The sequence below is a fragment of the Camelus ferus genome, chromosome 18, assembly GCF_009834535.1.
Source record: "Camelus ferus isolate YT-003-E chromosome 18, BCGSAC_Cfer_1.0, whole genome shotgun sequence".
In the NCBI taxonomy this organism is placed as follows: Eukaryota; Metazoa; Chordata; class Mammalia; order Artiodactyla; family Camelidae; genus Camelus; species Camelus ferus.
This window is the reverse complement of record NC_045713.1, coordinates 8,486,288-8,500,074: the sequence shown is the minus strand read 5'-3', so window position 1 is coordinate 8,500,074 and position 13,787 is coordinate 8,486,288. Positions and strand designations below refer to the sequence as shown.

The window sequence follows — 13,787 nt, the reverse complement described above, 5'->3', positions numbered from 1 at the left end:
GGAGGCTCCTTCCCTGCGATGCCAAACCGTTGGCCCTGTCCTAACTCTGAAACGGCAGAGATGGCGGGCACTGCCGGTGACTCACTGGGTGACCCGACGCCCCTCGCCTTCAGCCTCGGCCGGGCTCCGCTGGCTGTCCAGGGGAACCCTAAGGTGTCAGGGATACAACACAGGCTGTCCCCGCCAACGCCCTGAAACGGAATTCCAGCACGAAGCTGTCTGGAGCTGCTCCCGCCGGGGCTGGAGGGGCTGGGCTGAGCAGGGGTCTCCGGGCTGCCCTGCTGACCAGGCCCAGAGCCCCCGCTGCCTGTGACCAGGCGCCTGTTGGGAAGGGCTTGGTAATTTATTGCTACAATTATAGTTTTATAGTTTCAATTGCTGGCAGAGAAGAGCACAGAGCGTTTTTCCAAAAAACAATCCAGGGGGTTGCTGGTGCTGCGGGGGCCTCAGGGGGCTGGCAGGGGCCGCTGCCCAGGGGCTCGCACCTGCCTCCCCTGCCCCTTCCCAGCTCACGCTCTCCCCTCACTTCCTCTCCCCCAGGCAGAACTCTCTAGATCTAATCACTGCTCCTGGAATGGCCAAACCCACGCTGCTCAGCAACAAAGAGACAGGAAGAAAACATCTGTATAAATGACACTGCCTATAAACCTGAGTCAAGTGATGACCAGGGCAGCTGCCACAGCAGGCGGCCCCCTCCCCGTGGCTACGGACCCCTGGCGTCACGGAGGTCAGTGCTCAGGGAGTCTCGCCAAGAGGAGTCCTGCTCTGGGAGGGTCCACAATGGCCTGAGTGTCCCCAGTGGGCTAAAGGGAAGACGACATGGATGAGGTGCAGACCACCTGTGTCAGTGTCCACCCTTAGGTGTGGCAACCAGCACTAATGGCAGCCCTCCTTTCCTCCAAGCCACATGGGGAACTGAATCCCTCTCAATTCAAACTAACATTTGTGGGAAAAATGTCTGAGCCGATAAGCATGGATTAAAATAACGAACAACCCTAGCAGCCAGCCAGCCGGAGCTACTCCTCAAAATCTCTGCTGCTGTTTCCAGAATGGGGCTGCCAGATCGTGGGCGGCTTTAATGTTTAATGCAGTGATGCCAGGGAGTGGCTGAGGGGCCTGGCTGGGAAAGGGATGTTGCGTCACTGGGGAACCAGGCTGGTTATTACTAACTCAGAACCCACTCAGGAACCAACACAGGGTGAAGACCAAATGATGATTTTGCACAATCCAGATTCATACGTACAAAGCTAGCAGTGGGTCACGGGCCATCACGGCCCCTTACAAGATTAAGGAGGAAGGTTATCGCCTAAGGAGGTCTGGTTAAGCAGATGCAAAACACACCAAAGGGCGGGGGTGGCCTGGGGAGGAGGCCCAAATAGGTGAAGAAAAAAATTTAAATTTTTTTTGTCTTGTCATAAACTTTGAATTTTATTTAATCAGTTTTCGCCTTTTGATCGTTAATCTTTCAGTAGAAAGCACAAGGTGAGCAAATATTTGGTCCCTTGACGCCAGGGTGGCTGCCTGCGTGCCCTGGGTCTATCGCATCCCTCCGCGTCTGGTCGCAATAGCCCAGCTCCTTCCTTGTAGGAGGTTGTGCTGGTAAGATGTCTGGCAAGGACTAATGGTCAATTCCAAGTGGTCCAAGAGGACTTACACCCATTTTACCTTGCAGGTGCATTGTGCACATTCATTAATTTGTAGAGAACGATGGATGTGGTCAAAACGGACAGTAGAGGTAGCAATGTCATTATAAAGGCTTAAGCCAAGATCCTCCTAAACCAAACCATTCTTCTAGTATTTTCCCTAAGCTGGGAGGAGGATCTTTCAGAGCAGAAATTTGATTCTTCATATGTCATGAGACGAGTTAGCAAATATCACAGCCAAATGGTCGTACCACTGGAAAACTGATAGAGACCCAGAGTGCTCACGTGAAAGGCAGACTGACAGGGGCGGTTTCCAAGGCTACTCATAGGTGACCTTGAGCCCAAGGGCTCACTCTGTCCTCTTCCTTTCAAGTAAATTTTTTACATTTTTAATTTAAAATGTTTTAAATTTTTAATTAGAAAAATTTTATTGGCGGTACTGGGGATTGAAACTAGGGCCTCGTGCATACTAAGCATGCATTCTACCACTGAGCTATACCCTCCTCGCCACCATGTAGACTTCTTGAGGTTTGCTAACTAAGGCTCTGAGGTCAGCCTTCCTGCCCCTGAGGGTGTCGGAAGTATCACAAAGTCCTTCCTCCTTGCCGACCACCGGGCAATTCTCAGAGGACACCTTAGGAAGCCCTTAATCGTGATCTGGTAAGAAACCTAGGTGCATGGTGGTCACCTGGCTTGTGCTTGGTGGCACCTCTCTATAAGAATGCAGAGGTTCAGTTACTGACAAAAAAAAAAAAAAAAGCTGCCTTTTAAAATTCTGACTTGATGGTCTTTGGTTCTCAGGACAGCTTGGCGTGGCCTTGAGCAGGTCAGGACCTGGTAATCAGGGTCAGACGTGGGCCAAGGCCATGTCTGGCAAAGCCCTGGCTGTCCACTTCCACATGTTCTCCTGAACTTCCCCGATGCTGGGGGTGAATTCTGGTTCTTAGGGTTAGAGTTAGTGTTAACAAATAAACAGAGAAGGGAAACCTCTCCCTTAGAGTAGAAGGCCAACTCGTGAACATAGAGGAAATGATGGACATTCTAAAAAGCACCACGTGGCACTGACCAGTGTTTCACTGATGGAGGGTAAGGTTGCAGAGGGTGATGGAGAACATCCTGGCAGGATCTCGGAATCTCTCCCTACAAAATACTAACCAATTCACAGATGAAAAAATGGAGAAGCCTCGCAGACATTACCAGTCTGACTCAGTCATGAGGACTCACATCACCCACAGCAGGATGGATTGCAATCCTGGGCCTGCGATGAGCACAGCTCCACTTCTGTGCTGTGACTACCTAGAAAACATGACGTGATTCTGTTCCTGGATGGACCAGCCCAAGAGTCAGCTTCTGTGAGCGAAAGGCTGTGATCTTTGATAATGTGGTCTTTGTGTAGGCGTGTCTGCTTTTGAGAAATATACACTGGTATATTTGGGGTTGATGGGGCATCCAGGTTCCATCGTGGTCTCAAATGGTTCAGAAAAGACTAAGAAAATGGCACATACATATATAAACACACACACACACACACACACACACACACACACACACACACACACACAGTCCGTCCTCAGTGTCTGTGGTTTCCCAGTATGTGAATTTGCCTACTTGCTAAAGTGTATCTGTGACTCCAAAGTCGGTGTTTGTAGTGCTTCCACAGTTACTTGCAGACACCTGCAGGTGGTGAGAAATGTGACTCGCCCCACCAGTGGAGGCTGAACAAGGTGACAGGTGCCGCCTTCTTTCAGTTCTGATACTGTAAGCAAGTGCCCTTTTCTGCGGCTGATGTAGTGCCATGGTTTCTGCATTTTTGTCCTTGATGGAGACTTTTCTAAACTGGCCCCAAGCCGGTTCTCAAGTGCTGTCTAGTTTCCTCAACTCAAGAAGACTGTGGTGTACATTTTGGAGAATATACTTGTATCAGGTGAGCTGAGTTCAGTGTTAACAAATGAACAACACACATTAAACAACATGCCTTTAAACAGAAACACACGCAGAAGGTCAGCAAAAGGTTGCTTGATGAGAACGTGACCAGAGGCTCTCGGGAACCTAACCCCGTACTTCCCCTGGAGGCGCTGTCCTAGGAGCACCAGGTAACTCAGCGTGAGTGGGCCTTTACAAAACGGAATGGGCTGGGACACTTTCCTCCCTGCATCCTGTGTCCCCCGGGGGGCCTGGTTCCAGGACCCCCGGGGACATTCACACCCACAGATGCTCAAGTCCCTTATAGAAAATTCCAGCAGTATTTGCATACGATCTACTCAGGTGTGTGCTTTAAATCGTCCCTAGGTCGCTTGTAACATCTAACACGATGTAAATACTGTGGCAAGAGTCGCCAGCAGCTTCCGCTTTCTGTAACTTTGTCTCTTTCCCAATACTTGGGATGCACGGTTGGCTGAATCCGCAGGTGTCGACAGAACCAAGTGCACAAACACGTACGGGGGGGGGGGGGTGACGGAGAAAACCAGGGGGAACGCTGACCCCTGGGGAACCTCGGAGGAGCTGACGGAGGGGCTCCCGGGACTCTCCCCGCCGCTCGGCTGCCGTCGGAAGTCACTGTGACTCAGGCTTGTAACAGGCCCTTCCTCCGGGACCCCTACGCGCCCCCGCCCGGCCGCGGCCCCGCCCGCCCTGACTCAGCCCTCCGCGCCGGGGCCCGCCCAGTGCGCCTGCGCAGAGCCGTCTCACCGTGACTCGGCGGCCCAGAGGCTGCCAGACTATTCGAGAAGGGGCGGGGAGTGCGCGGGCCTCCTGGCGGGATTGGCCGGCCCGGCGGTGACGTACCGAGGCGCACTGGGGTCGCCTGGCTGCGGCGGGACGGGATTGGGCAGCCCGGCCGTGACGTCGTCGGGGCGCGCCGGAAGCGCCCTGGCCGCGTAGGCCGGCTAGTCCGGCGGGTGCGAATAAATGGCGGGGACTCGCCCACGGCGCGATGCTGCCCTTACCGCGGACCCTGGCTGTTCGCAGCTGCTGCTCGGAGTCCGTTTCCCTCGTCCTTTCGGCCTTGTCCTCGGCGGCTGAGCACTGACAGGGAGACAGAGCTCTCGGTCTCCGCCACCTTCCGCTCCCCGCCGCGGCTGCGCGGGCGTCCGACGGGGCCAGGTACGGGGCCAGGGGCGCCGGGGCGCGGGTCAGGCGGGGCCGTGAACCTCGGACGACCGGGGTGTTACTGGCCCAGCGGAACGGGACCCTCACACCGCAGCCGCCGCGCGGAGAGCGAGACCCCGTCGGGGCTGATGTCGGCCCTTGGTGGAGAGCTCTCCGAGCACACCCTCGGGGTTGCCGGGACTCACCGGCTCTTCGACACGGCTGTGGGCAGCCCCGACTCTAGTGCTGCGCTCCTTGGAGCCGAGTGTAGACGACGAAGAGGAGTGGGGTGCTGGGGAAGGGATTGCAGAGCGGGGGAGGTGGTAGGAAAGGCCTTTTGGAGAAAGTGATGCTTTAAATAGAGGCTCGAGGGCCAGAGTGGTGTTAGCTGTGGCCGGAGTGTTCCAGGCTTGGGGGACAGCGTGGGAGACGCTCCCGGGAGGGCAGCGGGCTGATGGGCAGGTCCAGAAGAGGGCCGGGGATGTGTGTTCTGGGAGGGGCAAGAGCTTCGGAAGGTTTGGCGGGTACGAGATGGCGGAGGGGACCCTATGAGGCGTGCTGTGGGCTTCAGTTGTCTCACGTGCAGTAATTTTCCACCGGTGAATTAACGTCTTGCCCTTGCCCGTGGTCGGTTCCAGGTACATGTCATTAAGGACTAAGTTCTAAGTAAAGCTCGATGCACAAGGGAGTTAAAGAGCAGCGAGGGACTGAGTGGAATCTCTCCGGGATAGTGTAGTCAATTAACGTGATTTAGCACCTGGTAACGGAGTTTTGTTTATGTCAACAAGTAAATTCAATAGATGAAATTGTTAAAGTTTACAAGGCTGTAATTTTCTCTGGCCGCTGTGTACATTGAATATGGCAAGTCCCTGTCAATATGAGTCAGGATACAGATTAATGAAAACCTGAATTCCAGGTGAGGTACATAAACTTGGAATTAAAAGGACTGAAAAATAGCCCATCTCCTAATGGGAGCTGGTGCTTAGGCTAAAACTCCTGTTTCCCTCTTTGCTAGAAAACAATAATTCGTGGGCCCAGGATGACCTGGCACTTGATGCTCCTTGCAGTGTGTGTTTACTGGGACCCCTCTGCGTAGGAGATCCTGGTGACTGTAGTGAGGGCCGGCATTGCTTTCCTCCTCATTGTTTCTAATTCTTGTAGGTGACATTCCACTCTGCCAACTGTGTTTGGGACACTTTCTCATCATGGAGTTTCCTGATTTGGGGAAGCATTGCTCAGAGAAGACTTGCAAGCAGCTGGGTGAGCATTTTTAAGAGAACACCGATGAAGGATGGCTGTCTTGTGGGAAGAGCTGGATCCCGGCTTCATCAGCTGTTCTGTGGGTTTTGGCCTTTCTGGCCTCTCAGTAATGGGATGCTGGCCTGAGGTTTGGGTTGTGTTCAGCATTTTTATTTAGCATCTACCTACTGCCAGATGCAAGGCTGGCTGCCAGGGCCAAATAGATTTAAGTGCGCAGCCTTAAATACGTGATACCATGAGAGATGGGATCTCTTTTGAAAAGATAGCTGTGCAGGTCTTCAGTGTTGGTGGAATTGTGAAGTTTATAACCCCCGGTTTTTTCTTGTGTGATACCTTGAGGACAACTCAGTGAAAGTAAATACCTGTTTAATGTGATCGGTAATTCTTCGGTTCTAGTCTTTCAAATGGTTTACTATTTTGTTTTCAGATTTTCTTCCATTAAAATGTGACGCGTGTACACAGGACTTCTGTAAAGATCACTTCATCTATGCTGCACATAAATGTCCCTTAGCATTCAAGAAGGTAAGTTGCCATACTTGGTTCAGAAGGTTCTGATCCTCACTCTCTAAAGCTGCTCAGTCCTAAATAGTGGACGCCAGCCACGTGTAGCTAATACTTTAAAATTAAAAAGAGGGGAGGGTATAGCTCAGTGGTAGAGTGTGTGCTTAGCACACAGGAGGTCCTAGGTTCAAACTTTGGTACCTCAATTAATTAATAAGTACGCCCCCCCCCCAATTTTTTTTTAATTAAATTGTAGAGTTTGTTTCCTCAGTCACACTGGCTACATTTCTGGGTTTGGTGACCTCCAGTGAAGACGTGGAGATTTTCCACCATGGCGGGAAGCTCTGGACAGCACAGCTCTGAAAGCAGCAAGTTTTATTTCCTAATTGGAGTCAAATAGCTGTATCCAAATCTTCCAAGCGTACTTTACACGTTAAAACACTTAGTCCTTTTGATTCAACACACCAGGGAAGACAGCTGTCTTCACGTGGCCCAGGAAGCACAACGCTGTGCTCGGCGCGTGTCTAGTCTGGTAGGGATTAAGGATGCTTACTTGCCTGGGTAGCCTTGACATCCTGTTTAGGTGACTCAAACAGTGCCAGGAAGGAACTGAAAGATGGCTGTAAGGAAACTGACTTGCGTGAGTCTGGAGGTTTAAGGCTTTGATTATTCCCTTCTCACGTGGTCCCGGCCCGAGTTCACTTTGGTTCCGGGCACTCCACGGTGTCTGCACCCTGCTGCTTTGCCCTGTGCCGGTTAGAGACGCAGGCGACTTAACTTTCCGTGCTTTGACCAATGCTGGCTGGAGTCTGACCCTTGGCTGTTTTCATCAAGGGGGCAGGGAGGGTGACTCGCGTTTACCTGGCACTGGTGACCAGCCCGACTGCCTGGTTTGTTGACAGGACCTTCTGCCGTCCCTCTGTGGGGAGAGTCAGCCTGGAGGTCACCCGGTAACACCTTCCTTGACTTGGCGGACTGGCCACTGCAGGCGCACTCCTGGGGGCCTTTCCAGCTCAGATACAGACAGTAGGCCCCCAGGATCCTGTGATGACCTGTCACTTGTCACCTTGGTGTTTTCGTCGGGCTGAGTTCGGCTTCTGCCGTGGCTCGAAGGTCTTTTTGACTGTGCTGGGCATTCGGCTGCTGGGTGCCCCCTCCAGTCCCTCTGGGGCCCGGTCTTGGGATGGATGACGGCTGTGTCCCCGAGAGCTCAGACGGGCCGTGTGCTTCCCAGACTGAGGAGCGAGACTCCCATGTGGCCACGTTGGCTGGCCGTCTTAGGGTCATTTCCACGGGTAGTCAGTAGTCCGTTCCACTTCAACTCCACTAGACTCAGGAGACTTTGTCCTTGGGTTCCAGGGACGCCTCGCTGTTAGTCCGCTGTGCCAACCGAGCATCCGCATCGTGAGCGTCCCGTCAGTGCCCATGCTGTTTGCCTTTGAAAGCGCTGTGCCACTGTACCTTTTCCTTCTGTGAGTTTTGTCTGAATCTGGGATACCGTCTCATTTTCATTACTTGCAGGATGTTCACGTGCCCGTGTGCCCCCTGTGTGACACCCCGATCCCAGTAAAGAAGGGAGAGGTGGCAGATGTGGTGGTTAGTGAGCACATGGATGGAGACTGTAAATCCCATCCCGGAAAGAAGACAGACAAGGTAAGGACAGGCTCCATGTCCACTGCGGGCGCCCGCGTCCCCGGAGGGGAAGGGAGGCCTGCTGTGTAACCTGCTGGTTGGTTGGGTAGTTCTTGTGCAGAATAAAGCCCTAGCGGTTTGTCGTCAGCCCGGGCTCACAGCCACGCGGGCGTGCTCTCTGAACGCCGGGGTCTGCGCTGGGCGCTGCCTTCTTGACAGGAGCCTCGCTTTTTTCTCCAGGGAGGGAGCTGGCGTGGCCTCTAGCCCCGCTCTGCTAGCGCGCACTTCTCTCCTGAGCCCCGTCTAGGGAACGCAAAACGACGTGAGATTCAGACGCTCAGTGCTGTCGCTCAGGTGGTGTCAGGATGTTCATTGAAGTCGCAGGCCTGTCCGTCTGGAGAGACAGCAAGTCCCGCCCCACGGCAGCTGCTCTCCTGGGCGCCCGTCTGGCTTGCTGGGGCTCCCCCCTTTCCTCACCTGCGCGTCCTCTGTGGCATCTCTCTCACCCACTCTTCAGTGCTCAGCAGTGCCTGTCCGCCCTGCTAGCTGGGCGCTGGGCTTCCGGCCGGGTGTCCGGGCCCCAGCACCTGGAGGTCACAGCTGGGGCGGGCCCTGTGCGTTCCTCTTAGGATGGGGCCTCCCTTCTGGTGTCTCCCACCAGCATCACGGGGGCCATAGTGTCCTCTGTCCTGTGTTGCCCCCGATCTTGGTGGAGGCGCACGGTCCGCCGGCTTCCTGCGGGCCAGCTCCCGCTCATACTTGCGGACGTTGGCAGGCCCTGGTGGTTGTCTTGCTTTTGCTCACCTGTGCGCGTGGCCCCCCAGCCCCCTGGAGGACACGGTGGAACCTGCTGACTTCACGCGAGGCCCTGGCTCCACCGCACCTTCTCCGGGCCTGGCGGGGCTCTGCTCGCACTGGGTTCGACCCAGGTTGGCCTCAGGGTGTAGGGGCCGTGGTGGGGGTTTGGACAGGCAGGCCGACCTGCCCTGTCCCCAGGCCCCTGGAGCCAGCTCCCTCCAGGACGGTGTCTGATGCCACCTGCTCGGCCTCCTCCCTCCACTTCCCGTCCCCACTGCCCTGGGTCTGGTCTCATTTCTGGAGAAGCCCAGTCACCTCCCAAGTCTGCAACCTAACACGCTGTGCCTGTCACCTGTTAGAACTTCCCTGTCTCCTCAGTCAACTTCTCTGTCCCCTGGCAGAACCATGTTTTGGGGAAACCTTGACATCTCCGTTCTGTTTAGCCAAGAACGTTCCTAGTGTAAAGGTTAACGGTCTCGTTGGAGGGCTTGGCAGATAGCTGCTCCTTGCAGCAGGGGAAATGTGGCAGCACCATGTGCTTTTTCAGATTTTCACGTTCCGGTGCTCGAAGGAGGGCTGCCGCAGGAAGGAGATGCTGCAGCTGACCTGTGAGCAGTGTCGCGGCAGCTTCTGCATCCAGCATCGCCACCCCCAGGACCACGGCTGCCAGCGCGGGAGCCGCCCCATCGGCCCGGCCGGGTGAGGCGCCAGCTCACGCCGCGGGGCGGACAGACTGGGAGTGTCCTTCCAGCCACGTCGTTGGTGCTGAGCATTTGCTGTGGGAGTTCAGATGAGTGTAATCCCAATTAAAATCAGATTCCACACTCGGGCTGGATTCTAGTCACTGCGGAGGTGGAGCTCCCTGTCGGGGCCTCTGGGGCCAGGGTCCTCACTCCCGTGCCGGAGGACTTGGCCTCTCCCGAGGCCCCGAGGAGGGTCTGGCCTGGGCCTCCCCCTGCGCTGCTGGTGGCTCTGTCCCTTGGCTTGGGGACGCATCACCCTGGTCTCTTATCTTCCCACAGCGTCTCCCTGTATGTCAGTGTCCAAATGCCCACTTTTTAAAAAGACTTTTATTTATTTTTTGAGGGGAGGTAATTAGATTTACTTCCTTGTTTTTGGAGGATTTACTGGGGATTGAGCCCAAGCCCTTGTGCACGCGAAGCACGCACTTTACCACTTGAGCTACCCGCTCCCCGCAAGTGTCCACTCTGTATAAGGACACTGGTCGTGGGATTGGGGTCCCATGCGCCCCACTGTGAGCTCTCTCCCTGTGTCTCCAACCACTCTGCTTCCAAATATGGTCCCATTCTGCTGTCCTGGGGTGTCAGACCCCACCGTCTTCTGACGGGACCGTTCACCCCCTTCCCTGGTGTTCTTACCGGGGGCGCCTTCCTCGGGCCAGCGGGACACCTGCCTGAACCCACTGTGGGACAGCGGTGGAGCCCCGCGGCTGTCTGCCCCATCAGGCCGCCTCCCACGTGGTCTGTGCCTGACCGGGTGGAGGCTCCCGGGGCCACACGTGCGGCCCTCTGGTAAGAGCAGCAGGGCCGGGGATCGCGGACGTAACCTCTCTGTGCGGGTGGTGGGCCGCCAGCCGGCTGGCGCAGTGGCTCAGGGACATCCGAGCGGCGAGCACAATGCCCACCTGCTGTCAGGGATGTGGCCTTTGTCCCACTAGGGGTTGAAAGCAGCCACAGTGCCGTCAGTGGCAGGCCCCTCGAGCCGCCTGCACCGTCAGTTGCAGCTCGACTGGAAAAGGGTGGAGCAGGGACCTGAGTTTGATGTTTCTCGGGCCTCAGGCGCACGTCTGCCCCTCCAGCCTGGGCCAAGCGCTGGCACCCCCACCAGCCAGTTCCTGAAACCCTGACTTCATGCCCGTCTGTTGCCAGCCAAGCCCTTTAGTTCGCCAGGACGAATGTGAAAACACGCTCTTGTCTCGTCCCCTTTCAGGTGGGAAGTGAGGCGGTGACGTGACCAGGTCTGCCCACTGCGGCCCTTCTGCCCATTAATTGTCATTCTGGGTAATTCTTATACTGCAGTACTGACCCCCTTGTCACAGCAAGCAGCCCTGCCCAGGCCAGTCGGACAGGGGCCCTGGCTTCTGGAAGCTTCTGTCACTTCAACCACCAGAGCTGATTTCACTGTCTTCATGACGTGGCTTCCGTGGTGATCGGCCACCTGGGCCCAGGCAAGGGCTGGGGAATCATGCCCACCCTGTCAGGAGTCCTTGTCCAGAGGTGGCCCCGCCCACCTCCCCCTTCCCGGGAGGGAACAGCCCAGGGCCACCTGACGGCGGGTGTTGGGCTGACAGCAAGGGCCCTGGTTGGTACCCGTCCCCGAGAGCCTCATTTCCTGGGACCCTGGGTGTCGGGAGACAGGACGGGACAAACTGCCATCATGTGGGTCTTGATCGTGACCCTTGGGTCATCCAGCTGGACGTCCCTGACGTCTCCACATTAACAAGAATCTGAGCAGTTACTGTCTTTTCTGGTTTTGTAGCCTCAAAATATAGTGCGGGGTGGGGGGCTCTACAGGAATATGATGAAGCCGTCTCCACGCCCTGTCTTGCGGTACTGGCGTGACCCATGGTCCTCACGCTGGCGCCCACCCCAGCATCCCCATGGGGGCCTGTGAGAACAGTGTTGTGCCCACCCCGAGTCCCTGGCTCTGTGGCTGGCCGGACCCCCACTGCTCACACTTTTGGGCCTGGGGACGCTGCCACCGGCCTGGGGGCCACGCGGGGCCGAGCGCCTCTCCACTGTCTGCTGTCCCCAGTGACAGCCACGAGCCTCTCCAGCTCAGGACGCGTGAGACTCGCCAGCGCAGCTGCGGAGCTGGGACTCGGTTCTGTTACTGGGAAACAGAACTGAAGTTTGTCAGGAACTTGAGTGCAAGTCTGTTTCAACTGTGAATTCTATGGAATCTAAAAATAGACCCTGTCTTTCTCGTGAAAGGTTAATGTTCAAATGGAGAATCTAAAACACACCGGGTTTGGGAGACAATACCGGGGAAAAAAGGAAAATCTCTCATTGTTAAAAATATTTACAGGTTGAGATGGTGTTTTCGATATGATGGATTAAAGGAAACATTAAAGTGAATTTTACCTGTTTCTGTTTTCTTTTAATTGTAGTTATTAGAAGTTGTAAAAATAGGTTGGGGGCTTGCATTCTGTTTCTGTTAGCGCTGTTCTCACTCATCCAACCTGGATGGTCCGCTTGGGGTCCGCATGTCTGTCTCACCTGCGCCTGGAGCATTTCCGTGTAACCAAGAGCTTTCTAAGAAGCTCGAAGTGCTTAGTGTTCTCCATGAAGCCCCGTGTGAAGAGATGTAGAAAGGGCACAGGAGGGTGACGGGGTGACGGGCTAGGAAAGCACAGTGCTGTTCATCCCGAAGCTCCTGCCACCACAGAGGGGGAGGTCGTGGTCTCCCCGCCGCCTTGACCGCGGGCGGGGCGTCTCCCCGGGGGTCTCCCAGGTGGGGATGCTGGCGGTGCTGCCGTCCCTCCACTGTCTGCCGGTGACGAGTTTCCTGGATGGCACTGCTGTGCTGAGGGAGACGTGTTTCAAGGTTTGATCAAACATGACAAGTTGCTGTCCAAAAAGTCATACCAACTTCCTCTCCATCGGTTTCCCCGCACCCTCATCAGCTGTTTTATTGGTTTGGTTTTTTTCCCTAATGTGATAAAAACACAGTGTTACCTTGCTTTAAATGTACATCTTTAATGAGCGAAGTTGAGCATCTCCTGAGAACTGCCCGTCTGAGGAGGTTAAGCAAAGGGAGTCAGCTGGGGTGGCCGTGTGCCAAGGGACTGGGAGGCCAGTGTATTGTAAATTTTCATAGAAAACGCTCGTGTTAGGAGAGAGTTTGGAAAATTGTGCTTTTTGGGGAGGAGGCTTAGCAGAGAGTCCTGTGCTCTGTTCCCGTATGTCCGGGGTGGGAAGAGGCTCACTTCCCCAGCTGCTGGGCGGTTCGGTGGGAATGTTCGCACAGCATGAGGTGGCAGATGGCCCCCCTGGAGCTGCGACACGGGGTGAGGTTGTCCCGGCCGTGTGGTGAGTGAGCTTGGCACTTTGTGTAAACGTTGGCTGAGGTTTCTGTCCTACGAAGAACAGCCACAGGTGGGGCTGGGTGACAGTGGTGGGCACCTACTTAGCGACACAGAGGGTGTCACAGACACCCTGTCCCCTGACGGAGAAGCCCCGGGAGCACAGGCTGAAAGTTTCAGGTAGACACAGAAGCTTCGCTGAGGGAACCGGCTCTGTCCTGGGGCATCGGTGCCCAGCCTTGGGTCCCCCTGCTCTGCTGGACGAGTGAGGGGGATGCCAGCCTTTTCAGGGAGTCTGCCGTACCTTTCAAGAGAGAATTTTGGGTCCGGCTCCTGGTGTGGGGAGTGAGAGCCAGTGGATATGCTGGGTGTTTTCTCTGCTGCTGGGACAGCCGCGTCGTCGGGACCCGAAGTCCTCACCCGTGGGTGGAGACGCCCGTTCTGCCGCGGGGGCCCTCCTGCTTCTCTGGAGTTTCGGAGCCTGGCTGCGTTCGGGGTTCCCAGGACCAGTCCTGCTCGCCAGGCTGGCGCGAGGGCTGCAGTACCAGCCACGCCCACCAGGTGTCAGCTGAGGGCCTCCCATGACGCGGGAGAGGGAGGTCTGTGACCTTAGTTCCCAGTGGGAAGCGCCCTGGATTGGGGAAGAAGGGGTGCGACCAGCCCACCTGTCCTAAGTCAGTGTTTGCAGGTTACTCATGTTAGTGTTTTACACATTTTCAACCAAATTCGACAAAGATGGCCATCATTCAAAAGTCCCCAAACGGTGAACGCTGGAGAGGATGTGGAGGAAAGGGAGCCCTCCTGCACTGCTGGGGGAAATG

The 13,787-nt window shown here is 55.7% G+C and overlaps 1 protein-coding gene across 2 annotated transcripts; it reads left to right on the top strand.

Annotated features, from left to right (window-relative positions):
• Window positions 1-4,489: 4,489 nt before the first annotated feature.
• ZFAND2A (zinc finger AN1-type containing 2A) lies at window positions 4,490-12,019 on the top strand. 2 transcript variants are annotated; one of them, XM_032459864.1, is made up of 5 exons: window positions 4,490-4,745; window positions 5,892-5,990; window positions 6,418-6,512; window positions 8,013-8,144; window positions 9,469-12,019. In XM_032459864.1, exons 2-5 carry the CDS (start codon window positions 5,936-5,938, stop codon window positions 9,622-9,624), a joined length of 438 nt encoding a protein of 145 aa, XP_032315755.1. In that variant the 5' UTR covers window positions 4,490-4,745; window positions 5,892-5,935; the 3' UTR covers window positions 9,625-12,019. The 2 variants fall into 2 exon arrangements, with proteins under 2 accessions (XP_032315755.1, XP_032315754.1); XM_032459863.1 differs by lacking the exon at window positions 4,490-4,745 and adding an exon at window positions 4,795-5,368.
• The last annotated feature ends 1,768 nt before the right edge of the window (window positions 12,020-13,787 follow it).